Source organism: Mya arenaria, chromosome 8 (genome assembly GCF_026914265.1).
Source record: "Mya arenaria isolate MELC-2E11 chromosome 8, ASM2691426v1".
NCBI classification, from domain to species: domain Eukaryota; kingdom Metazoa; phylum Mollusca; class Bivalvia; order Myida; family Myidae; genus Mya; species Mya arenaria.
Window position 1 is genome coordinate 22,484,607 of NC_069129.1, and position 24,436 is coordinate 22,509,042.

At 35.5% G+C, this 24,436-nt stretch overlaps 2 protein-coding genes across 5 annotated transcripts; one reads left to right on the forward strand and one right to left on the reverse strand.

Moving 5' to 3' along the window:
* Window positions 1-1,873: 1,873 nt before the first annotated feature.
* On the reverse strand, window positions 1,874-9,070 carry LOC128245154 (TAR DNA-binding protein 43-like). 2 transcript variants are annotated; one of them, XM_052963403.1, is made up of 6 exons: window positions 8,745-9,070; window positions 7,876-8,045; window positions 7,035-7,175; window positions 3,395-6,269; window positions 2,833-2,946; window positions 1,874-1,986 (listed from the first exon to the last, which is right to left on the reverse strand). In XM_052963403.1, exons 1-4 carry the CDS (start codon window positions 8,992-8,994, stop codon window positions 5,571-5,573), a joined length of 1,260 nt encoding a protein of 419 aa, XP_052819363.1. In that variant the 5' UTR covers window positions 8,995-9,070; the 3' UTR covers window positions 1,874-1,986; window positions 2,833-2,946; window positions 3,395-5,570. The 2 variants fall into 2 exon arrangements, with proteins under 2 accessions (XP_052819363.1, XP_052819364.1); XM_052963404.1 differs by having other exon boundaries at window positions 5,912-6,269; window positions 8,745-9,064.
* A 208-nt stretch (window positions 9,071-9,278) lies between these two features.
* On the forward strand, window positions 9,279-16,346 carry LOC128242456 (protein asteroid homolog 1-like). 3 transcript variants are annotated; one of them, XM_052959615.1, is made up of 3 exons: window positions 9,279-9,375; window positions 12,063-14,195; window positions 15,415-16,346. In XM_052959615.1, the coding sequence occupies exons 2-3, from the start codon at window positions 12,080-12,082 to the stop codon at window positions 15,453-15,455; spliced, it is 2,157 nt and encodes a 718-aa protein (XP_052815575.1). In that variant the 5' UTR covers window positions 9,279-9,375; window positions 12,063-12,079; the 3' UTR covers window positions 15,456-16,346. The 3 variants fall into 3 exon arrangements, with proteins under 3 accessions (XP_052815575.1, XP_052815574.1, XP_052815573.1); XM_052959614.1 differs by having other exon boundaries at window positions 9,279-9,455; window positions 12,063-16,346; XM_052959613.1 differs by having other exon boundaries at window positions 12,063-16,346.
* Window positions 16,347-24,436: the final 8,090 nt, after the last annotated feature.

Here is a 24,436-nt window from a genome sequence, read left to right on the forward strand (position 1 = left end):
ATCATGGAAAAGCGAACTAAGCACAACAATTGCCATTCGGTCATATTTTCAGTATGTTGCTGATTATTTGTGTGAAATTAAATTACGCCAGTATTTAAAGTTGTAGGAAATAAAAAAATCAACTTGAGACATTTCTACGGATTTAAGATTACTCAAGTATGACCAAGATTCTTTACTTCAAGTGGCCGCCAGGACCAGGCCCCAATTTTCTCTAAACTTTTCAAGTCCCTTTTAACAGAATTAGGCTAAGCTCACATTGACACCATGCCAAACCACTTTGATATTATAATGTTGTTAATAAGATGATTTCATATTGGCCTAGTTATTTGTCCGAGGTTAGCTGTATTTGCCTGAGCCCGAAAGGGCGAATGCAAATACAGCTGACCGAGGACAAATAACTGGGCTAACAAAACATATTAGGCGAGTTTTGTTGATATTGGCCGAGTTTGGTAGATATTGAGCAAATTCTGGCATATATTGTCTTCAATTGTCTGGTATTGGTACCGCAATTGTCTCTGTATCTTGTCAAATACGTAAAAGTTGATTAAAAAAAACACTATTAATTCAATGGACGCACTAGTTACATGGATAAACTTAGACAAACGAATCATGTGGGCTTGGTTTAAATAAGTAAACATTTCATATACCATAAAGACAAGTATTTTTCTCATGAGATTGAATGAAATAATTGGTTGTAGGATTTCCGAATATTTAATCTCATGGCCTACTTTTTCTCCAAACATCACAGTACTTGTAATTGCTGGTGAGCTGTGGTAGATTTCTATAGATGGTAGTTTTGACATAGTTTCTTGAGGATTGGTAAAAATTGTTAAAAGAAGTCAAAAGTGATACAGGTGAGACTGAAAAATAACTAAGGTGAACTAAAATGACCTTGAGGTAAACAGTGATCCATACATGGTAATACTAATACATGTAGTAATTTTTGTCTTACTCAATAATTATCATCTATTTTATATTATTAACCCCCTGCCACAGAGTGGGGAGGGGATTATAGGAATGCACTTCATCCGTCAGTCTGTCCGTCCGTACGTCTGGCTGTAACATTTCGTGTCCGTGCTATAACTTACTTATGCATGGATGGATTACCATATTACTTGGTACAAATGTTGTCCACATTGAGACGATGTGCAGTGACCTTGACCCGGGTCCATACCTCAAAGGTCAAGGTCACATGAGACAGTGAAAGGTCAGAATACACATGCTCCTGTCCGCGCTATAACTTACTTATGCATTGATGGATTACCATATTACTTGGTACAAATGTTGTCCTCATTCAGACGATGTGTAGTGACCTTGACCCGGGTCCATACTTCAAAGGTCTATACTAATACATGTAGTAATTTTTGTCTTACTCAATAATAATCATTATCATCTATTTTATATTTATTAACCCCCCGCCACAGAGTGGGGAGGGGATTATAGGAATGCACTTCATCCGTCAGTCTGTCCGTCCGTATGTCTGGTTGTAACATTTCGTGTCCGTGCTTTAACTTACTTATGCGTGGATGGATTACCATATTACTTGGTACAAATGCGGTCCTCATTCAAACGATGTGTGGTGACCTTGACCTGGGTCCATACCTCAAATCAAGCTCACAAGAGACATTTGAAGATCAGAGTACACATGCTCGTGTCCACGCTATAACTTACTTATGCATTGATGGATTACCATATTACTTGCTACAAATGTCCTCATTGAGAAAATGTGTAGTGACCTTGTTGATATTAAATGACTGTTTAATTAAATCATTAAATTCTGACATATTGAAATTTCAAAAGTTAAAAAAAATCTTATATCGAACATACTGCAATTTTCCACTTTAGAAAGATGAATTCTCACGAACAAAGCAACTGTGACAGTATGTTTATTTCATCTGTAGTTAACATTAAAACTGGCAGAAACCAATGCTGTGGTGTTAAAGGGTATTTTGCCATCTCCGGAACGCCCCAATGTCTTGTCAGCATCTGAAATTCAAATATAGCATAGGTTGAAACAGTAGTGCAAATCATGTTGATTGTTACAAACTGAGATAGATTTTTCTTCTCTGTCAAAACAAATATTTCTCGTCAAGCTACCCTTAAAAACAAATAAGTATTTACATTTTCTAGATGTTTGCAAAAACAATGCATAGTCAGCATACAATTTTGCTACTTTGGTTATCAAAGATAAACAGTTTTAAAATTTGTCAAATGTCTTAAAGCTTCTAGCATTTCAAAGAGTTTGAAGCACACAAATTTTGACCACTTGGAAAACATTTTCTTTGCCGCATTGATAGGTTTTAAAATTGAAAATGGACACATAAGATAGATTGAGTTTGGTATGGCTTAAAAAATAATATTATCTTAACAACAAATGACCTGGATAGCAGAATGTCACCAATGAAAACTATAAGGAAACCTCTTAAGAATATATACATTTGGAGATTCATATATCTAGAAAATCTGATCTTTCCCTGTTCATGTCAGATATATTTCCTGAAACATTGTTTACCAATTCTAAAGCTCAAGAAAAACCTATTTCTTTGCTTATTGTAAATTCTTAATTATACGGCTTATATTGCACTCTGACAGTAAATAAGCTAAGTTAATTTTAAAATGTTTCTTTTTTCCAAGTTAAAGCCTTAAAAAATGTACACCCAACCATTGACACTTTACATGGCATAACTTTGAAAAGCACAGCACGAGCGCATCGTTTCCAAATAAGTTTTCAATAATGTTAGATGGCCACAAAAGTCAGGTTGCCAACACAACTAAGCCTCGATCAACAGGATATTTCCAAGGGCAAGCAAACATTTCTTGGTCTCACCTTACCTTGTATAGATAGACTGGTACCTCCTTGGAGAAACTGTCTAGAGTGTGAATTCAGGCATCACATTTTCGAGCGGAAACCAAATATTTTAAGAACATTTCGGTTTCATCCAACACCTGAAATATACACGTCTTTCATTTAACATGTACTTTAAATTATTCATTATATACATGTTTTTCATTATCTGTAATGAGACCAAATATAGCAAAATCTGAAAAAGTATTCATCAAATTTACACAATATGTAATAAAACTAAAGATAAAGTTAAGATTTTTTTTTCATTTATACGAAACACAATTTCATAAAAAATATATTCAAATATCTCCTCTTTCATTCCAAATCCAAAGTTTTAAATATTTACTCCACATTCATTCAAAATCAATATCAAAAATTGAACCTATCAATAATAGTGCAATTATAGATTTTTTTCAAGAATTCATGCCTAGGTCGAAAGACAAATCTGCATTTCAGCTCTCTTTCCAAACCAAAATACCAACTCCAATGTTTCTCACTAATGTCAACACAACACTTTGAAATAACGACATATACACTGTGCTTTCTTACCTTCAGAAACTCCTCACCATCCTCAAACATGTTTACCTCGCTCACTGTACATCTTTCCTCAAACATCTGTTTTACTGGCACTTCCCTCTATTCCAACCTGAACGTCCATCATTCAATACCTCTTCATTCAATACCACAGCTCTGACAAGCAAACTCTCCAAATCCGTGCTTCATATTCAACAAAATGTTCGCACAATTTCTTCCACATTATCTACCGCATTAACTTCCTTCAACATCTTACAAATCACCGAATATGCTTTGCTCTTCATACATGTACAGTGCAATTTAATCTCGTACATACATGTTAGGATGATGTATACTATTTACATATATGTTTTTACTCCGTGCTCACCATGTAACTGTTAATACAAACTCAGTTTAACACTTTCACAATCAATCGCGGCAATTGTAATTTAAAATCAATCTCTTATGCGTACAACGAAACTTGACCAGAGGCATACATAACGCAGTGAACCAGTCGGCAAACTTGCTTAAAAATATATGTCAATACCTGGCCCTGGTATCACAAAATTCCTAAGTCATTTCTCAACCTTTATCTTCACTCATTTCACCACAAAACAACATAGTATGATTCACAAACTTTAAAATTCTGATTGATTTATTTAAAATTCTGATTGATTTATTTTTCTATATTTCATATCAAATATATTATGTGATATTTAAATAGTGTAATTTATCATTTTTAGCATGATTCACAATCTTAAATATTTTTATTTATGTTTCTATTAATCTTTTTTTATATTATTATAAACCAAAAATTGTTGTGTGGTATTTAAATAGTCTAATAATTTAAGTAGAAATCAATTTTACAGGACTGATTTTAGGCAACAAAAAAAGCCCATTCTTTGCTCTTGAACAATTTTTCGCTAGAATAATGACCAGTATCAACTCAATCTATGATTTTTATCATGCTATGCTGTTATGTGGTAAAATAAGTTGAGATTGAGAAATGAGAAATGACCTACTTTTTTCCTCAAAAAACTGACAAACTTAAAATTAAATGTGTAATGCAATAAATTATTGAAATAGGAAAGAAAGACTCACACGCATTTTACTGCGCTTGCAAACTCCAACTTCACATCACACAATTCACAAGTTCACACAAATATCACACTAATACTTGCTTTTATTTCGCACAAGACAATTAACACAATAATGTGACGATATGAATGTCAAGTTCATACAATCAACAATCATAACCCAGGACGTATTTTATTAAGGATTCTAGGAACAATTATGCACTGCAGAATGATTTTTCTGTGCAATTGAAAATCTCTCCAAGGTACAAAATTGGTCCAAGGATTTCTTGATGAAATGACCCCTTGACTCTTTCACAACAAACTTTACAGATTTAAAATGAGATGAACTACAAAAGACTGTCAAAAAGCCATACAGAGCAAAACAACTCTGCTGAATGATGTAAACAATCACACATGTATACATGTTACAGTCCAATTCTTAGCCATTAACAAAAATTTAAAATAGTAACCATAATCTTCAAAAAACATATCAAAATTAAAAAAATCATTATTATTATAACAAAACTATTTACACAATTTACAAAGTCTTTCTCACATTGCACAATTCTCATAGTTCTTGCAATACACTTACGCTGAGTTCTCTCATGACTGACTCTGTCCACTTTCATTTTAATGGCACTTTCATGTTCACTATATCATTAACAGTGAGAATGTGGCATGTCTAAACAATATTTACAAATTAAGTACTACTCTTCTATATAATAGAAACTAATTTTCTCATTAAATAGGAATGAACAAATAACTATTGTACAGTGGTTGAAATTACCACAAGCCCACAAACCCTACACTGGAAAAATGCATTTCGGGCTTGCTCAAATTCTGGATTTAATATAGCAGGGGCTTTTTCAAGAATTTGATGCCAATCAATTATATCAGATTCAGGCTTGTTCATACAAAAGTCCTATTTCATAACTGATGATAACCAAGGTACCAAATACAATTTTTTTCATAAAAAATTATAAGAAGTATTACTATTGAATGGTAAAGGGTAAATCATTCCTGAACATGGTTTATGTTGTGCAAATATTTCTATAATGTAAAAAGATAAATATATGGTAGATGCTTGAACTCGATGATCTTAATTGCCCCCATTAGATTTATTTTTCCAAGATGATCTAGTTCCAGTTGCCCCTCCCACTTGCCCCCTGCCCCCAACCTGATGAGGAGGATGAATTGTTGTAACCTCCCCCTCCTCCCCCAGACCTATTCCCCCACTGCGAGTAACTATTCTGCCCAGAAGCACTATCATTATTAAACCCCCCACTTCGACTATCCCTAGTCCCTCCGAAACCTGGCCCCAACTCGTAACTAGATGAGTTTGGATTTTGCGCCCCCTGAAACACAGCCTGTGCTGCAGCAAGCATGGCTGAACTGAACATGTTCATTCCGATATTATTCATATTCGGTTCCATACCCATAGCATTCATTTCAGACTTATTTTGAACTGGGTTATTACCCCTGGCCAGCCCAGCATCTTGTCCTGAGCCAGAGTTGTCCCACATTTCGCCCCTTCCAAAGTTGCCTCCCCTATTTCGGCCCTGCTGTCTTTCTATCTGCTGTTCCTTTGCCTTTGGCTCTGCGCTGCTGATATGAACGCTGGCAGTCTTTATAATATGGTCCTCACCACACAGCCTCTCTGCGACAAGGGGGTCGGCAAATGTAACGAACGCAAAGGCTCTGAAAGGCTTTGGTATGAAGACATCAACGACCTCCCCAAACTGTTCAAAGTATTCCCTAAGCTCTTCATTTGTAAGGTCTTCTGTGCATCTGGCAACAAATATCTTTCGATTTGTTGGATTGTTATCCTGCTCAGTCTGAAATAAATTGTATCTTGGTTTGTGGACGAACATGCACTCTTCTTTGTTAGATAATAACATTTTACTGTGACAACAGTTTCCCAATATTTGATAAATAAAGAATAATTAGATAACATTTTCTGACTTATTAATCATTGCTAAAATACTACAATTGTATATGTACAAGATTGTTAGATGTACTGTATGTAAAGTATGTATACAAGTACAAAATAAAACAAGACATGGCATTTGGAAATACAGAGGGAAATAATCTCAGTAAAAAGAGAGTGAAGTATAGTATATTATAAATACCAATATTTTTACAATAATTAAGTTTCAAGGTACTGAAAAAAAAATGTTCAAGTTGCACCTTTCTGAATGAAATGCATTGACCTGCTTTAAATATCTTTTGTCTAATAGCAATTGATATGTATTGCAAACCAGGTACAATTCGATGTTTGGTAAAGAGAAAGTACAACTAACATGAATTGGGAATTATATCCATTGCAAAGATTCCAATAACAACAGCATGAGGTAATAGTTTCAAGCCTAGCTCAACAGTCTAGGATGACACTTGAAACTATTACAACTTCCGAACATCATACACAAGTACCTCTTCATATAAATTTAGAAAATCCTAAAAACTTCTTCATGGTTTTAGAACACAATACATTTCACAGATATGCTGTGAACATATAAAAATGTAAGATATGGTTAAAATATTGACATTGGTTAAACTTGTTCCAGTCCCATTAAAGAGTAAAAGAACAAATTTTATCTTACATGTGAATTGGGCAGATTAACTTCACACCATCTTCCATCTATCCTGTGTCTAGCTGCCAAGCACCTCAGTTGTGCTTCATAGTCCTTGAACTTTATAAAGCCAAACCCCTTCGACTGGCCACTCCTGGGATCTCTTTTCACCTTAAATTTGTAATATGATTCAAATCAGTTTGCTCTGTACACCATAGAGTATGTTCCTATGGTACATTCGTGGATCATTTCATCGAAAAAGAAGGTGTATGTGCCATGAATTATCCTGTTAGTTATTGGCCATACTGAATGGTTCCTCACATTATTTCAATGCTGCCATCTATTAAAGTTTTCACCATCATAAAAGCTTGTGACATTTATGAAGTACTAGGCTTAATCATTAAGATTTTCAATTTTCATGGGTGTTTAAAGGTCGGCCTACTGCCTCTTATCCAATACACATTCCCTGTGTCAAGAAAAATGTGTCAGCCCATGAGGTTGTATTCTAAGTTTGTTAGATGACCTGAAGTAACATCTTAATGATTAAGGAGGGCTTGTTCATTACGTTCAATCCACCCATTTTCAATCATTAAGATATTGAATCATGTCATCTTCCTATTACTGAGTTTAACTTTTACATATCTAAAAATCAAGAAACAACAGGCACAGAAAAATACAAAAAACTAAGCCATCAAAATTTGACTTTTAAATCAGTCCAAATTTATTGAATTAAGAAATTGGAACAAGCTCTGAAAAATGATCATTCTAATAAAGTTCAAAGGTATCAGTAACTTTACTTTTTACTTTATCTATTATCAAATGATCAACATTTACTTCATTAAACTTAATCAACATTATCATCTATGTGTACCTGTGTGAGAACTAGATCACCAAACTGTTCAAAGTAGGCCTTCATGTCATCTTCTGTGCTTTTCCATGGGAGCCCGAGAACAATCAGATCACTGGTCTTTCTAGTCTCCACCTTCTTCATCTTTGAAGAGACTGGATTTTCCAACTCTTCATCAACCTTGCGTTTTGATTCTGAGAAAAAGTTCAGATACAATTTAAACCACCAACACTGGATTATACACATGTAGCACATTGTAAAGGAACCCATATCATACAAAATGATATCAAACAGCCAAACCCTGATTGCCAGACTATATGGTTCAGGATATACACAAGGGATAAACAGCCAGCCAGGATTGATGGACCAATATTTCAATCTGGGCAGTAAAATGTACATGTAAACATGTTGCAAATGGTTGATTTTAAAAAAAAGTCCAACTTAAATTCAAAGTAGTTTAAGTACAGAGGACAGGTTTGTCCAGCATTGCTTGGGTCTAGAGAAAATATTAATAGAATACAGACCACCTGGATAGCAATAGATCATTGGTTCGATTCTGACTGGAATCTGCGGTTAGTTCAGTTGTTAAGAGTGCCATGCTCGTGTTCTGGCAGTTGAGAGCTGAGCACCACACCAGGCACAATTATCATACCAGATTTCATTAATGGTGGCAGCGTTCAACTTCTGAGCGCCTCAGACAGACAAAATAAAGGATAGTAGTATGTGTGGGGAAGAACCATCCAGCCAGTGAGCTCATTTCGTTAAATCATCATGTTAGTGTTCCGGAAATTGTGCGTAAGAGCCCCCGACTGGCACACTTTACATTCCAGGTTCCCCCCCAGGACATTTGTGAACGAATTTCAGACCTTTTCGAAATTCTAAGCAGTTCAAACCTTTTGGAAAGTTTACAATGTAAACAGTGTCTCCCCACATTCCACCAGGCGGGTAGAGGCTACCATTTGCTAGCCTAACACCTCGGAGTCCTCCAGTTTCCGATCGGTATTTCAACCCACAGGCGCCAGGAAATTGTGCAACCAATGAAGTAAGCAAGATTGTCCCATCTTGATCCACGCCATCTTCTTCTGTCGGAATCTCGATTTCAAGCTCACTTTCGTCATCTGTAACTCTCACAAACGTCGTCATTTTATTAAATTGTGTCGGTTTTTCTAACAAAGATGGCGTCTTATGGTGGTTTTGATTAACGAACGTCTGATTAATCGATTTAAGTATTTAGTCATAACGGCACTTAAAAACAGCAATTAGATCATTTTTATATGTTTGGACACTGCTTAAAAAAACAGGCTTGCGTTAAAAAGTAACTATCTGTATTTAAAGTCGATTCAAATACATGCATTTTGAAGAAAACCGACAATAATTAATTTGTTTTTGCAATTTACATGTTACAAAATTTCTCTGGCAACCGGAAGCAGCATGGCCGCCTGTCAAAATTTGTAAATAAAAAGGCAGCAGAATTATTGAGCGTTATTACGAACATTCTGTGGTTTTTTCTTTCTTCAAAACATTGTAAGCCTAATTCATCTTTGTTGACAATTAATGTCAGTACACAGTACACATACAATTCCTGGTGTAGCTGTTGTAAGCTGGTATGTTGTTGTTTTTTAAGTATTTTATATATACTATTACTGAATACTGCAAAGGGTTCCACTACATAGCTTGGGCACTAAAATATGGCCTTTCAATTCTTTGGTATTATTCAGATAGTAATAATAATGAAATTTGATAAATATCAAGCCACAATAATGCACGTATAGTGAACATTTTTAACATAAAGTTGCATTGTTAAATAAAAACACAAACGTTACAAATAAAATATTTTGAGTCAAAACCTTTCTCTTATTACACTTAAGTGTTTCAATGAAACATACATTCAAGTGGGATATGGACGCGCAGAGTCGCCAAAATAAAAATTGTCAAAGACTGAAGAAGCTTGCTATACTGGGCATTTGCCTAATTCCGGATCAGTTTTGAAGTTTTCTTAAAATATTGTCATAATTACTGAACATAAGTACATAAAATTTTAACAGAAAAATGTTGGGTCCAATATCAACCAATCTGGAAAAAGAATAAAAGAAAAAACAATTAATTATAATATAATATTCAGTACGAAATAAGGGCATACACGACGACAAAAAACCTGCATTCAGTGCCTAAATATTCGGATTTTTTCAAAGAACAAAGTAAACATTATCAAGTCAATATACAAAAATTCAAATGCTGCTTAAATGAACATGATGTATTAAATGTTTAATCTGTATATAAATTTTATACTTCTCTGAAGTATTTGATGTGTATCGGCGTATCCGAACTACTAATTTGTCCGAATTTGCCAAATTTTGAAAGTACGAATCTGCTTCATTTTTGCTTTGTTTTCATATCAAATGCTGCACAACACAAAACAATGACATCGTCAATTTATTTACTCTATATGTAATTGGAACTGTATTTGTGATTGAAGATAAGTCATAAACATCGTATGGTAGGTCTAGTGTTTAAAGAAAACCCTGTCGAACCTCAATATAAAAGCTCGCGCTGTGTGACGTCATCCCCCACGTGACTAAATATTGACATTTAGGAAAGCAAAAGTTTAGAGGTATTTATTTTGGGGTTATACTCGAATAGCTGCACCTTTGTGTTGTTTCTGCTGCTATGGAGGTCAGTTGCGTAGACTGTGATCATTCTATATTGATCACAGTCGCCGAAACGCTTTTTAAACGATTTCCGAATATTTAGGCAAATCCGGAATTAGGCAACTGCCCAGTATGGACTATTTCTAGACCAATTAGCCTGGGCCAAACATGCATATAGTGTAATATTAAATGACAGGGTGTTGTTTTCTAAAGCAGCTTATTGATATCAGATTAATGACTCTCTTTATGACTTTTGCTTATCAATATTTGATTTAAGTTTGGGGTTTTTATGCAGGGTAACTATTTTGGATGGTTGGTTATTTATATCAACTATTTTTGGCACTTCGGGGAATTCTTATGTGAATCTGATATCACCTTCAGAAGCAGTGTTTTTAACATAAATTCGCTTGTTTAGTCAATAAAAAAATCATGAGAGCGCATGCCAATTTAAGCAAGATACACTTCCTACGCTTTGGTTTTAATATTAGTAAGTCAATAACTCTCATCAAATACTTGATGTATTGCATTGAAACTTTGAACAATCAAGTATGATAACTCTATCTTGCATACAATGTATATAATACAAATTTTGCCCCTTTATTATCGACGCAATTTGACACTTCATCCTAAGCTTGTGCCAGAATTATTTTTTTGGTGAAGGCCCTGATGCATTCATATAATGATAATTTTTCAAATAAAACTCTTAGAACTTTAGTGAAATGTCATATTATTACTTTTCAACAATATCAAAGGACTGAAGGGCCACGTTTTAGCACCCAAGCCATATTGCAGACACCTGTAGCTTACACACTAAAATAAATACCAGGAAAAAATTGTATGTATCCAAAATAAGTGGTCAAAAAATAGTGGTCTTAAGCTCTGTCACTTGTGATTAAAGCACAAATTATTTTTCTTGTTGATAACAGACCCGAAAGTTCAAATCCTATATTATCTTTATGCCTATTTTCAATGCAAGATACTACTGAAAATTTATTCCAAAAAGAGAAAAAAACATCAGTCAGAAAAAGATTGTTTGTTGGCAAAAAAAAGATAGGGGCTGCTGCAAAAAATTAGAGTAGGTCGGAAATCGAAAACCAATATTTTATTGTTATACCTGACGCATTATTGTGGCTAGGAGTTGTAGAGACTTTACAGAATTGTTGCAAAACAAAAACAGTGTTTAGTCAGATTCAGTGCCAGTGTCTTGTTATTAGGGGTTCTTAGGGGTTATACCCAGGAAACAAAGTTTATTTAGGGTATGAATCCCATACTATTTAGTGAAGTTGTGTTTTTGCAGTCTATTACACTGCGTATAAACATAATAATAAATAATTTATCTGATAATAGGATCTGGATCTGTTGCCTAAAGGCTATATCCTCAATGCAGATATAAATCATTCAATTGCCCTGTACATGCATGAAAACACCAATTTATCAGTCAGAATTTAATTATAAATTACATTATATATACAAATGTGAAATATTTGAAAACTATTTATCAATATTTATGCGAAAAACTACAGAAACTAGCTCAGTCAAATCAATTTTGTACATGCATTTCAGGTGACTACTGAACCATTATGGGCGTACGAGGATTATCTACCCTTGTCGATGACAACAAGAATTTACTTCTGGCCGACCACAGACTGTATGATACGCGAGTTATAATAGACGGATCCAACCTATATCATTTTCTTTACTACCACTACAAAGTTGCTGTTCAGTATGGCGGAGATTACGACCATTATGCAAGGAAATGCAAACGCTTCTTTAACACCCTCACAGCATGCAATGTTAGACCATATGTTGTGTTTGATGGAGGATATGACCCAGATGACAGAAAACTGCCAACAGTTTTGGAAAGAATGGAAAACAGAAGAACAAGAGCTGCTAATATTTGTATCAAGGGTCGTGGGTGCATTCTCCCTCTGTTGGCGTATGAGACATTTCATTTAGTGCTGAAGGAGCTTGGTATTCCGCATGTGTCATGTGTGTATGAGGCTGATAGGGAAATAGCTGTGTTGGCAAACAAGTGGAAATGCCCTGTTATGAGTAATGACAGTGATTTCTTTGTTTTTGGAATGGATGGGGGATTTGTGCCATTAGATTATATGAACCTTACGCTTTGTGTCTTTAACCAAGAAACAGAGGTGGCTTCAGTTTTGGAGCCTGGTCAAAAACTTGGGAAGAATGAATATTGTTACATCCCCGTCAAGTATTATAACTATGAGATGTTCACAAAACATTTCAAGAAATCTGACACCTCTTTCATTCTGCCACTTTTTGCAACTTTGACAGGCAATGACTACATCAATGCATCTGTTCTGGCCAACTTCTATGCCAGTATTCATGTGCCAAAGAACCCTAGCAAGAAGGGTTTTAAGTTTAACACCCAGACACACATGTTAGCAGTTTTGTATTGGCTAGATTCTGTAGAATCATGGGAGTATGCTATTCAGCACGTGGTTGGTCACATCAAGTCCGATGAGAAAGAACTGGTGAGGGGGATGGTCTTGACATCTTTTCACAGTTACATGAACATTGATGACTTTTCTGATGTTGAAATTGATATTATTCTTGAGGCTCAGAATGTAAAAACTGGCAATGAAATTGAAAACAAAGATGTGCCAAAACTGACTGATTTTTTCAAGCAAGAGATTCCATCTTGGTTTGTCAAGAAGCTAAGGAACTGTGAGATTACAGGCTTTTTCCTTCAGAATGTTGTTGTAAACCATAGGGTCATATTCAATTGTCAGATTGAGATTTTAAGGGAACTATCAACTTACGCCTGTTCGAGGGACTTTAGAAGTGTGATATATGGAGTGACTATGAATTCAAAAAGGAAAGAAAATGAAGCATTCAAAGATTCAAGAAAAAATAGTATTGAAGAATATGACAGGGACATTAAGAATACTAAAAAGTATTATGTAAGGCCTCAAACAAGTGTTATCAATGATGCAATAGTCCAATCACTTCCAAGCATTTCTCAAGTGCCAGATTTGGACCAATCGGAGAGGAAAAATATCTTGTTTGGTGCACTTGGCTTTAATATGAGCACCATAGATGTTGAAAATGATTCTTCCTTGACATTGCTTGGAATATTGAGTTACTGGATAGGACATGCGCAGCCTCAGGTAACCGAGAGTCATCTTTGGTCCGTGATACTGTCCGTGTTCGTGCTTCATATTCGGGCTCTCCAGTGGCTTGAAGATAAGAGAGGATTTGGCTTACAACCGGTTGTTCCAGAGATGCTTTCGGATGTTGTTAAAGCAATAGAAAGCGCATCAGACAAAGAAATAGACAATTTCATGAAACACATGGAAAAAAATCGTTCCAAGCCTGATCACTCTTCAAAAAACCCTCAAGAAATGCGAGTTATCCATGGTTTCTCACAATTTCAAGCTTGTTTGGTTGATGTAATCTATTTAAATCAAGTGCTCCTCTCTCCTGTAGTGATACCTAGCCCGGGAGTCATACTTAACTGCACTTTTGTTTACAACCTTTGCAGAGACTTGGAGACTCGTCCAAAACCAGACTTTTACTCAGAAGAAATTCTGACAAAAGAATCGCCCCTACACAGACTGTTTTTATTATGGAAAGACTCTGTGATAAACCTGTGCCAATCCGCTTCACCGGACAGTTTTGATTACAGCAATCGAGGGACTAGTGTGAGAACCAAGAAGAAATCAAAATCAGGTAAAGCAAAAAAAGGGAAGCGAGACAGAGTTGTTGAAGATGCTGGATCCAATTCAGATTCTACTGACAAAGATGCAGAAACAAGAGATGAACTGACTGTAAACTGTGATGTTAACAACAGATTTGCCATGTTGGGTCTTGATGAATAGCTTGAAGCAAATAATTTTTATGATTCATGTTTTGTTTAATAAGAGTGTTGCTTTGCCGTGGGTTTTGTTTGGTACACATAAAGTGAGTTTGCATAGATTTAAGTGAGGTTTTTATCTCATCTAATTTTCGAAGAAAGAAAATGGGATGTTCTCATTGTGTCAGCGTTGTCATCATGAACTTTGAGTGGTGCTCTTGTCTAAATCTGCAACAAAAAATTGAATTTTATTAAATGCATACAGTAATTAAACACTGACTTAATGACTGTTCTTATGCACACAAGCCTCATCCTTTCCCGCATGACTAGAATATGGACCTTGAAATTGTCCATATTGCTATTATACGGCTTGTGAACACAAAAGAGGCTAAAGCCTTTATTTTTTTCTGATCTTTACCAAACTGTAACCTTGATTTCTTTCAAAAACCAGCCAGATCTGCCAATGCATGACTGGATTATGGTCCCTATTTATCATACGACATATACTTGACTTGTACACTAGTTAGATATTGACTTAAGGACGGTTCCTTTCAAAAACCAACCATATCCCCCTTGCATGACTGGGTTACGGGCACTTGCAACTGATGGAATTGAAAATGACCAAAAAAACAATGCCAGAGCATAGGCCCTCACGAGCCTCTTGTTTTATGTTGCATCTTATGAGAATTTCACATTTATGTAATCAGTGGCGTAGCTACATGTAGGCCTGGGACTACAACTTTTTTTTAAAATGACAAATTTAGAACAACACTTTGAACAACTCAATAGTTTGTTTTATTTCAACCAAGCAACTTTGGTGTTGATTTAAGCTACTTGATTTTATTGTAATCAGTGCAAGAATAATTAAGTGTGTCTAATGTACATATAAAAGTCCCCAAACTCACATAGAATCATCGGGCCTACAAGTTGTTAAGGTCCTAGCTATGCCCCTGGAAATAGCAAAGAAATTAGATGTAAATATTTATTACAGTAAACCACATTTAACTTTGCCTTGTTAGGTATTATTGAACAATAGAATATAAATCATCACAACATATTGATATATGAATTATATCAGTATTTTTTTTATTCTAGGCTCATCTGTTTCGGAAGAAGAAAATGTCAAGAAATTGTGAAAGCCTTAATACAAGAGTTTTTGCCTATTAATCAATGAAAAAACTTACATTTGGTCCAACAACAGACATTGTGTTAATTCAAAGACAGAAATTAAGGAAAAACTTCATACATAAAGTGTGTAACAATGTTATTGTGCTGCATATAAATGTTATTGCCCTTTGAAAAATGAAAACAAGTTTAAATTTGTCCATCTGATGCCATTGTTATGTAGTATTGGGCTGACTTGTATAAAGTGTGAATAACAAAAGTGCAGTAAAGCATGTGACACATTCATCTGAAACTAGAGTTATTTCCCTTTAATAAAAGCTCAAGTTTGTCTATCCATGGCCATTTTTTTGAAATTTAAAAACTGACATTTAAATTGTATGTTACTAAAGAGTCGTTATTATCATGAGCGTGCATGTTTTACCTGCAATGGATTTTCTACAAGAGTTATTGGCCTGAAGTTGATGAAAAAGGCGCTTCAGTTTGTCAATGCAGAGCCATTTCTGTGCAATTGTTAGATTGGAATAATAATACTTGTTTGCAGAGTATTGAACTATTAGGCTGCGGTGAACCCTCAAGATTCACTTTTATCTGGATTGTTGCCCTTTCATTTTGAAAATAGCTTCAATTTGTCTGTTTGAGTCATTAATAAACGAAACCAATTACAGAGTATATAACAATAGTGTGAGGGTGCACATAATACAAAAAATGTCTTTTGAAAAGATAACTGATAATGTTTTTTGATGCATGTACATGTATTCTCTGCTTTATTGTTTGATACTCCAGGTTAGTAAATAAACTATGATATTTTTAACAGGTACGTATTTGTCAAGATTTGTTTAGAATATTAAATTAATTCCCTGTATATATTATATAGAATAAACAAGATACGTATATAATTTGAAGGGAGTTTTGTCAGCTTTTTTGTAGTATGCTCTGGAGCAATCTCATTTGGTTTATGAGAGCAAACCTATTGCCACTCATATATGCTACTCATTCCCTGTGCCAGAGTTTACGTTTACAATGTTTTATTTTAAGTCCGTTCGATGACATGAAGATAACTCTTAATCATTAAGAGTTTACACCATGACTCATGTATTACTTAAACTTGGCCAGAATGTTATCGCTATGTAATTTAGGTGTAGTTTGACTTTAAATAATGTGGGGTCAAATATTAAGTCACAATGTCAACAGTTCAAAACAACTTAATTAATGGAGTGGTCAAAATGCTTGTTTTTATGTTACCTGTCATCTCGGTTTTGTACTTTAGATGATACATGTCATTTCAGACTACATGAACTCGTATCGGCATGTGTCTGGTCTGAAATCGTGAAGTCAAAATCGATTGTGGTTCAAAGGAGGGCACTGGATCTTAGACATTGATGCAAAATTAACATTTCTTGCCAATTTTAGTTAGTCGAATATTAGCATGTATGGAAATAGGTCAAATTTCAGATAAAAAAGTAATCCAAAAGGTCAAATTTTATAACATAGGCAATTATCTTCAGGGTAGAACGTTTTACATACATCTGCATAGTTGAAGCGAGTTTTATAACTCTGTTACAGTGTAAAGGTATCGTTGATTGCATTTACAGAAAATCTCACTAGAGAACCTACAAGTTCCGAACTGTTCCAACAATCAAATTGTGGTTGAAATTACGAATGTCATGTTTTGTTCGCAGTTTTATGTGTCGTTTTTGTTTAATACCGTGTTTGAGCATCCCTACTGTCAATGCAAGCAACGATGCGACCGCGCATGGATCGAGCGTGACTTTGAATACGTGAGAGCGTTTTCAAGGTTGTTAATGTTGGTGCGCACACGATCAGAGGAGCATTGTTGGGCATGAAACTAGCCGGTCTATTTCTTTGCAAGATGAAACTGCCTCTTACCTTAGAATACGGTAAACAGCTCTTAGCATTAATGTTACCATGAACTAAAACAAGGTTGGCTTTCCGGCTCAATATGATCCAATCACACTCCCATACATAATCCCTCTGCAGTAGGCAGCAATTTGCGAAACGCTCTCTTCTCCTTTCGACAATCATGGTGGCTAAGTTAAACCTTGTCTCGTCTAATGATATCAACCGAGCCGACGATCAGTGACCGTTTTGTTGAATGCTAACCCATTCATGGACCTTTTAATGTTTATTCTGTACACTAGGCCAAGCTCTATACTAAGTCTCATGTCGGGTAATATAGTTCATTTGAAAACTTTTGTTTACACTCATTTCTACCTGTTTTGACCAATATTTGATTTATTGATAGTTCAAGTTCTTTTGATTTTTTTTGTTATATCACTAAAACCTATGGAACTCTACTACTAGATAAGTGATATAGGTTCTTCATGACTGAGTCTCTTTTTATAGACTGTTTTGCATTTTATGCTATGAAATCCAGACATTTGACTCATATGTTTGGTGAAATTCAATGTAGGACAAACACTGACAAAAACAAAAAAAAAGATATTCTGGTCATTGTAATGTTTACATTTAATTAACAATATTTTACCTCAAGCTACAGACATTACATTTTGTATGCTGTTGATGTGACGAACAGAGTAGAATATACCTTATTGAAACATATAAAACAGTACATTATCTGAATTAATATTAAATAAATATGCCCAAAATAGAGTAAAACATATCCAAGGACGATTCATATAGAGATGAAAAATGGATTGATACACAAATTACATTTTGATAAACATGTATCGAGTTGAAAAAATCACAACCCCATTCTCCACCGACATAGCATTAAAGTTTTCAGTCATTCCTTTATAACTTGATTGTTTACACGAGCTGCGTTTTGCACAGTTTTGTCGCACACTTTACGGTTTATATATCTGGCAACTAGATGTCTAGTGATACGCTGACCCTCCCGCTAACACCCTGTATTTGTTGCACAGGCTATGTTAATACACTTTCGTTATAGACGCCTTTTATTCGGCTACCATTGTCTTGGGAAATATGTGGAAATCAGTCAACTTCACCACTAATGAAAAACAGTGATATAAAAAAATGTTCTCCTTATAAGTTAATCCCTTTTTCTAAAGAATCATTTTTTTTCTGAATGATGGTCAAAAGCCACGTACAACATATACAAGCGTGTCAATAGGCAGACTAAGTTATATCTCCAATGTATGCGTATATGTATCGTAGTCTACATGGAAGAAGACACAGTAACACTCCACGTACATAAAAGGTTTTGCCTAAGCATCATATAGTACATGTTCACTACATATTAAGCAATAGGTCGAGCACTTTGATACATATATGCTATATAATATATCAAAAGTCACACAAGCATACACGAACACACAAGCACGCGCGCACGCACGCACGCACACACACAAACACACGCAATATACATATATCGCCAAAGTCTACAGTTGATACATATGCACAGAGCGACTATCTCCACCTACGAATAGAAGTCTTTCCTCAGTATCATAGTCAATGGCCACCACGGGAAAATCCGGAGGCTTTGGCAACACGCTTGACACGTGACCACTACGGTAGACCCTGTAAACATTCTTATTCTCTCTACTTGCAACAAGGAGGGAGGAATCTTCCAACACTCGTATGTTCTGTGGCGACTTTAGCAGCTCTGAGTAAGCGAATAGTTCGACCGTACCCACATCTTTTATTTCAACGACGGAATTATTTCCGGGAACGAATACTGATCCAGTGGATTTGTCGACAGTTGAAAAAGAAACGGAAGAAATGAGCGACTGACCAGTTGCATCTTTGTTTTCGACAAGTCTTTGTTCACGATTCTGTCTACCTTTCCGTCAAGCGTAAGCTCAGCCAGTTGTAACGGTTTTCCTCCAATGACTTTTAACTTTTGGTTGTAATAATCGATCGTATGATATTGAGTTTCAGTTTGAATATTGTCGCCGCTTTTAACACCCAACTTGTTATCTTGTTGCTGTAGATGGACAATATTACCACACATGTTACATATACATCATTGTGTTCCCCGATACTCATCTGTAAAGGTGAACCATTTACATTATGACTTGTGATAACTTGATCTCCCGTAGCTTTGATCAGATGAATCATGTTTCTTGATTGGTTGGCAGCTAGCAAATGTGTTTTATTAAAACAATGTATATCGCTTATATGGCTTATTACAGGATCTTTCAACGTCTTCAACATAAAGGGTGGTTTTGCAATGGTGAAAATAGATGTTTCTGAAGGTTGCACATTGCCAATACAGTATCGAGTGATCTGGCGTTTACCAAATGAAGTATGGATGTACTCATCCATTAGGCCGAACTGAGACTGTGCGGATTGCATCAAATAAAGCAATTTCCTGATATGTTTTTTCGATTTGAAATCCTCTACATCTGAACGCCATTTTTCAAGCTGGCTTATCGTACTCTCACATGCCGATAAGACCGAATCAATGTAAGCGCTATCCGCTTTTTTCATTTCACCCAATTTGTTAGTTACAAAACTAACGGTAGTTTCATAGGAACGATTTACGTCATCTAGGTTCGACAATGCTCTTTTTTTCTCTGTCTTCCATTTCGTCTTAAAGTATTCCATAGATGCACAAAATGATTTGAATTCACTCTGATTGTCTATCTCATTTGTTAATTCGTCAATATCGGTCAAGTCCTTGCATGCTACATGACCGATACTGAGACACTTCTCGCAACAAAATTGCCCATGTGATCCACAGTATGAAAGAATAACATTCCCATCATGGATCTTGCATACCAAGTGTGTTATGTCATCATCCTTGTTTTTGTCGCTTTTATGTTCTTTATCTGAATCTGATAACTCGTCCGTCTTTCGCAATCGATGCGTTCTCAATGGGCGTGGCCTGCAGTGGCTTTCAAAGCATGTTTCACAGAGGAAGTCTCTACAATCCAGACAATATCCCTTTGCCTTTAAAGAGTGTCCTTCTTCCTGACACAGCTGACACAATATTTCCGGATAGCCCTCCTCATCGTCGTCGTAGTAGAAGTAGTAGTGGTAGCGGTGGTGATGGCGGTGGTAGTGGTGCTGCTGTTGTATTTGTTGCAGGGGCAACAACAGCGGTAGCAGCAGAAACAAATTTAGTAATACGGGTAGAAGCATCTTCATCATCATTAGTTGTAATCTGAACAGCAATAGCTGCAACAGTACTAGCTGTACTACTAAGACTTTTTGACTCCAAATGTATTTATTTAACAACAATATAAAATAGTCGATTTTGTCCGGTGGGAGACTTTTTCATAGACGCGGTCGTCGGAAGTCACTATTTCAAGTGGGGAGTCAATATAATACAGAAAATTAGTCACTTTTTCTAAAGAATATTTACCAGAGGTCGTGATTCTATGCGGGTCAAAATTCTTACTTACAACGATAGGTGTCGATATGGCATTCTAATGACAACGGGAATAATCAATTGCTTAAGCATCTATTCAGGATGACTAGCGGATTTCAGTTAGTATAAGCTCGAGTCTAGCCCCTTTAGTAAAATAATATCATTTGTGATATTATTGAAGATAAAATGACATATAGAGGTTAATTAACTTGTTTACACAAAATCAAATACAACTGTTTGGCTTAGCTCAATTCTGCCTCAAGGAAGTTATTGATTGACAAGTCTCTTTGGTAGCTATATCCAGTAAGATCCTTTCATACTTGTCATGTGAGGTAACAAAAATAACATGATGTCATTCAACTATCATGTGAATTGAAAAACACTGTTGAATGGTCAACTGCAATTTGAGGTCAATTTGGAAGCAATAAACGTTGATCTGGAGCTTGTTCATCACTCTACAACAACAACAACATAAGCCAGCCAAATCCGACAATGCATGACTGGATTATGGCACTTAATTTTTTTAAACTGCTACTGTAGCCAAGTAAAAATTTATTTTTGGAAAAACAATCTGTTTTTCTCTCCCTTGCCTTTGTCAAACAGGTGGAAATTTCAGTTTAAGAGAGATGACCTGTACACAGAGACTGCAGTTGGTTTTCTCCATTGCCTTGTTAAAGCTGATTGAATTTTGTTAAATGCATACAGTAATTAAATACTGACCTGATGATGGTTCTGTTGTAAACAAGCCAGCTCCCTCCATGCATGGCTAGATAATGGACCTAGGACTTTCTATTGTCTCGAATTTTATGAAAACAAGCCAGATCTGCCAATGCATGACTGGATTATGTCCCTTTAAATTGTCATCCTTCCTATAATATAGCTTGTGAACACAATAGAGCTTCTATTTTTTATACGGTATTTACTTGACTTATACACTAGTAAGATATTGACTTAATCACGGTTCCTTTCGAAAACTCGCCATATCCCCCTTGCATGACTCAGACTGAGTTATAGCCCCTTGAAACTGATCAATTTGAAAATGACCAAAAGTGCAGTAGTGTACGTGACACATTCATCTGGAACTAGAGCTATTTCCCTTTACTAACAAAAGCTCAAATGTGCCTATCCATGGCAATGTGTATACAATTTAAAGACTGACATTAATGTGTATGTAACTATAGAGTAGTTCTTATCATGAGCGTGCATGTTTCACCTGCAATGGATTTTCAACACAAGAGTTATTGCCCTGAAGTTGATAAAAAAGGCACTTAAATTTGTCAATGCAGAGCCATTTCTGAGCATTTGTTAGATTGGAATGAAAAGACTTGTCTGGTTCCCAGCGTACTCTGCACAACAAGAAATGAAATGGTAAGGGCAGGTAACCCAGGCCATAAAAAGACTTGTTTGAAATGTTAAACTAAAGGGCTGCGGTGAACCCTCAAGATTCACCTTCACTTGGATTGTTGCCCTTTCATGTTTGAAAATAGCTTCAATTTGGTATGTCTGAGTCATTACAATGTAAGTTAATGAAATAAATAAACAAAACCATTAACAGAGTATATAACAAAAGTGTGAGGGTGCACAGAGTACAAAAACTGTCTTTTGAAGAGATAACTATGTTAATAATTTGTGATAAATGTACATATATTCGATCCATTATTGTTTGATACTCTAGTTTCAGTAAACAAACTATGATATTTTTAACATGTACCTATTTGTCAGATTTGTTTAGAAGATTCAATTTATTCCATATATAGAATATATAGAATAAACAAGATAGTGAAGATACGTAAAGAACTTGAAGAAACTTCTTTAGCATTTTTGTAGTATGCTCTGGAACATTATCATTTTGTTTTTGAGAGCAAACCAACTGCCACTCATCCAATACACACTACCTGTGTCATATTTTGCGTTGACAATTTGTCAGCCAAACGGGGTTTTATTCTAAGTCAGTTCGATGACCTAAAGTGAAATCTTGTCATAGGGATTTTACTCTATGTCATCTTACTTTTACGTAAACCTGGCCTTAATGTTTTCGCAATGTAATTTAGGTGAAGAATGATTATAATGTGGGATCAAATAGTTAGTCACAATGTCAACGATTCAAAACAAATTAATTAATAAAGTGGTCATAGTGCTTGCTTCTATGTAACCTGTAATGTTCGGTTTTGTAATTTAGATGATCCATGTTCTTTAAGGGACCATATACAATTAGCAACTTCACGATTGACCATAAGATTAAGATTAGAAACTAAGTGTTTTTATTGGCCTGTATATATTAAGGTAACCTTTAGGTGGAATAGAATCACTGAGGCATGTCTAACGATAAGGATAAAATCAATATTGCGTACTGGCCCTGATCCACATGAACTCCTTTGTATAGTACACAACCTCTGTTTATTGATCTTAATCTACTTGCCTTGATCCTTCTTATTAGATCTCCGATCTGAGTATCCTGCTGTGCAGTTTTGGAAGTTTTATAGAAATGGACCCTAAATGGTCCTGAGCCAATAAACGACTACACAGGAAATTGGCCCCTACTGTGACACCAGTGCAATTAGCAGGAGATGCACAGCAGGGGATTATCATGCCAAATATTCATTAAACTAGGCATTTAAGGATAAGGATGAGCTCATTATTGAATACTGGCCATGTAAATTCATAATCGATTGTGGTTAAAAGGAGGGCACAGGGCTTAAGACATTGCTGCAGTTAAAAGATAGCATTTTCTATCCAATTTTAAGTTAGTCGAATGTTAGCGTATACGAATAAATGTCAATTTCAGATAAAAAAGTAATCCAAAAGATCAAATTTTAAAACATTTATAAATATCTTCAGGGTAGAACGTTTTATATACATCTGCATATTTGAAGCGGGTTTTTAAACTCTAGTACAGAGTGAAAGAATCGTTGATTGCATTCACAGAAAACCTCACTAGATGACCTACAAGTTCCGAACTGTTTCAGCATTCAAATTGTGATTGACATTACGAATACGTCATGTTTTTTTTGCAGTCTTACGTGTCGTTTTTGTTTAATATCGTGTTTGACGCTCTTACTGTAAATGGAAGGGACGCGACTTTGAACAGATGAGAGCGTTTTCAAGACTTCTAAGGTTGTTAATGTTGGTGCTCTCACAGTCGGGGGAGGGTGGATTGTCGTCTATGTTGTTGCAAAATGAAATTGCCTCACACCGTAGACTGTGGTCTATAGCTCTATCCCTTGGTTAGCATTTAGAGTTACCATAATCTAAAACAAGAGCTGTCGTAAGACAGCTCTCTTGACTATGCCGCTTTGACTTAGAAGTGAATACAATATTGATGTATGTGCTTGTCAAATCAATAAAATCAAATTAAAAAGTAAATAGTGGCCATTACTCTGGGGGCCCTAAACACAATCTCATGAAAGGTCTCTATAAACTCTTATATATATACCAAGATTGCTCGCAATATGTCAACCCTTACATAAGTTATTCAATACTAACCATTTTCTATTAATAATAACTTTAACCATGACCTTGATCCTAAGGGCCTCAAACGCAATCTCATGAAAGGTCTCTATAACCTCTTCCTATATACCAAGTTTGGTCACTAGATGTCAAACCTAGCTAAATTAATTTGATTGATCAGGTGACTTTTAATTGAAGATGCCCTCCCATCAGCCCGCCCAAACAATGACA

What these genes read in the sequence shown, in the direction of transcription:
- LOC128245154 (XM_052963403.1), bottom strand. Translation starts at nt 8,994, where the DNA reads ATGACGACGTTTGTGAGAGTTACAGATGACGAAAGTGAGCTTGAAATC. An exon ending in CATTGTAAACTTTCCAAAAG is followed by an intron (nt 8,046 to 8,744) that starts GTTTGAACTGCT and finishes ACTTTTTCTCAG; the next exon opens with AATCAAAACGCAAGGTTGAT. An exon ending in GTGATCTAGTTCTCACACAG is followed by an intron (nt 7,176 to 7,875) that starts GTACACATAGAT and finishes TACAAATTTAAG; the next exon opens with GTGAAAAGAGATCCCAGGAG.
- LOC128242456 (XM_052959614.1), top strand. Translation starts at nt 12,080, where the DNA reads ATGGGCGTACGAGGATTATCTACCCTTGTCGATGACAACAAGAATTTA.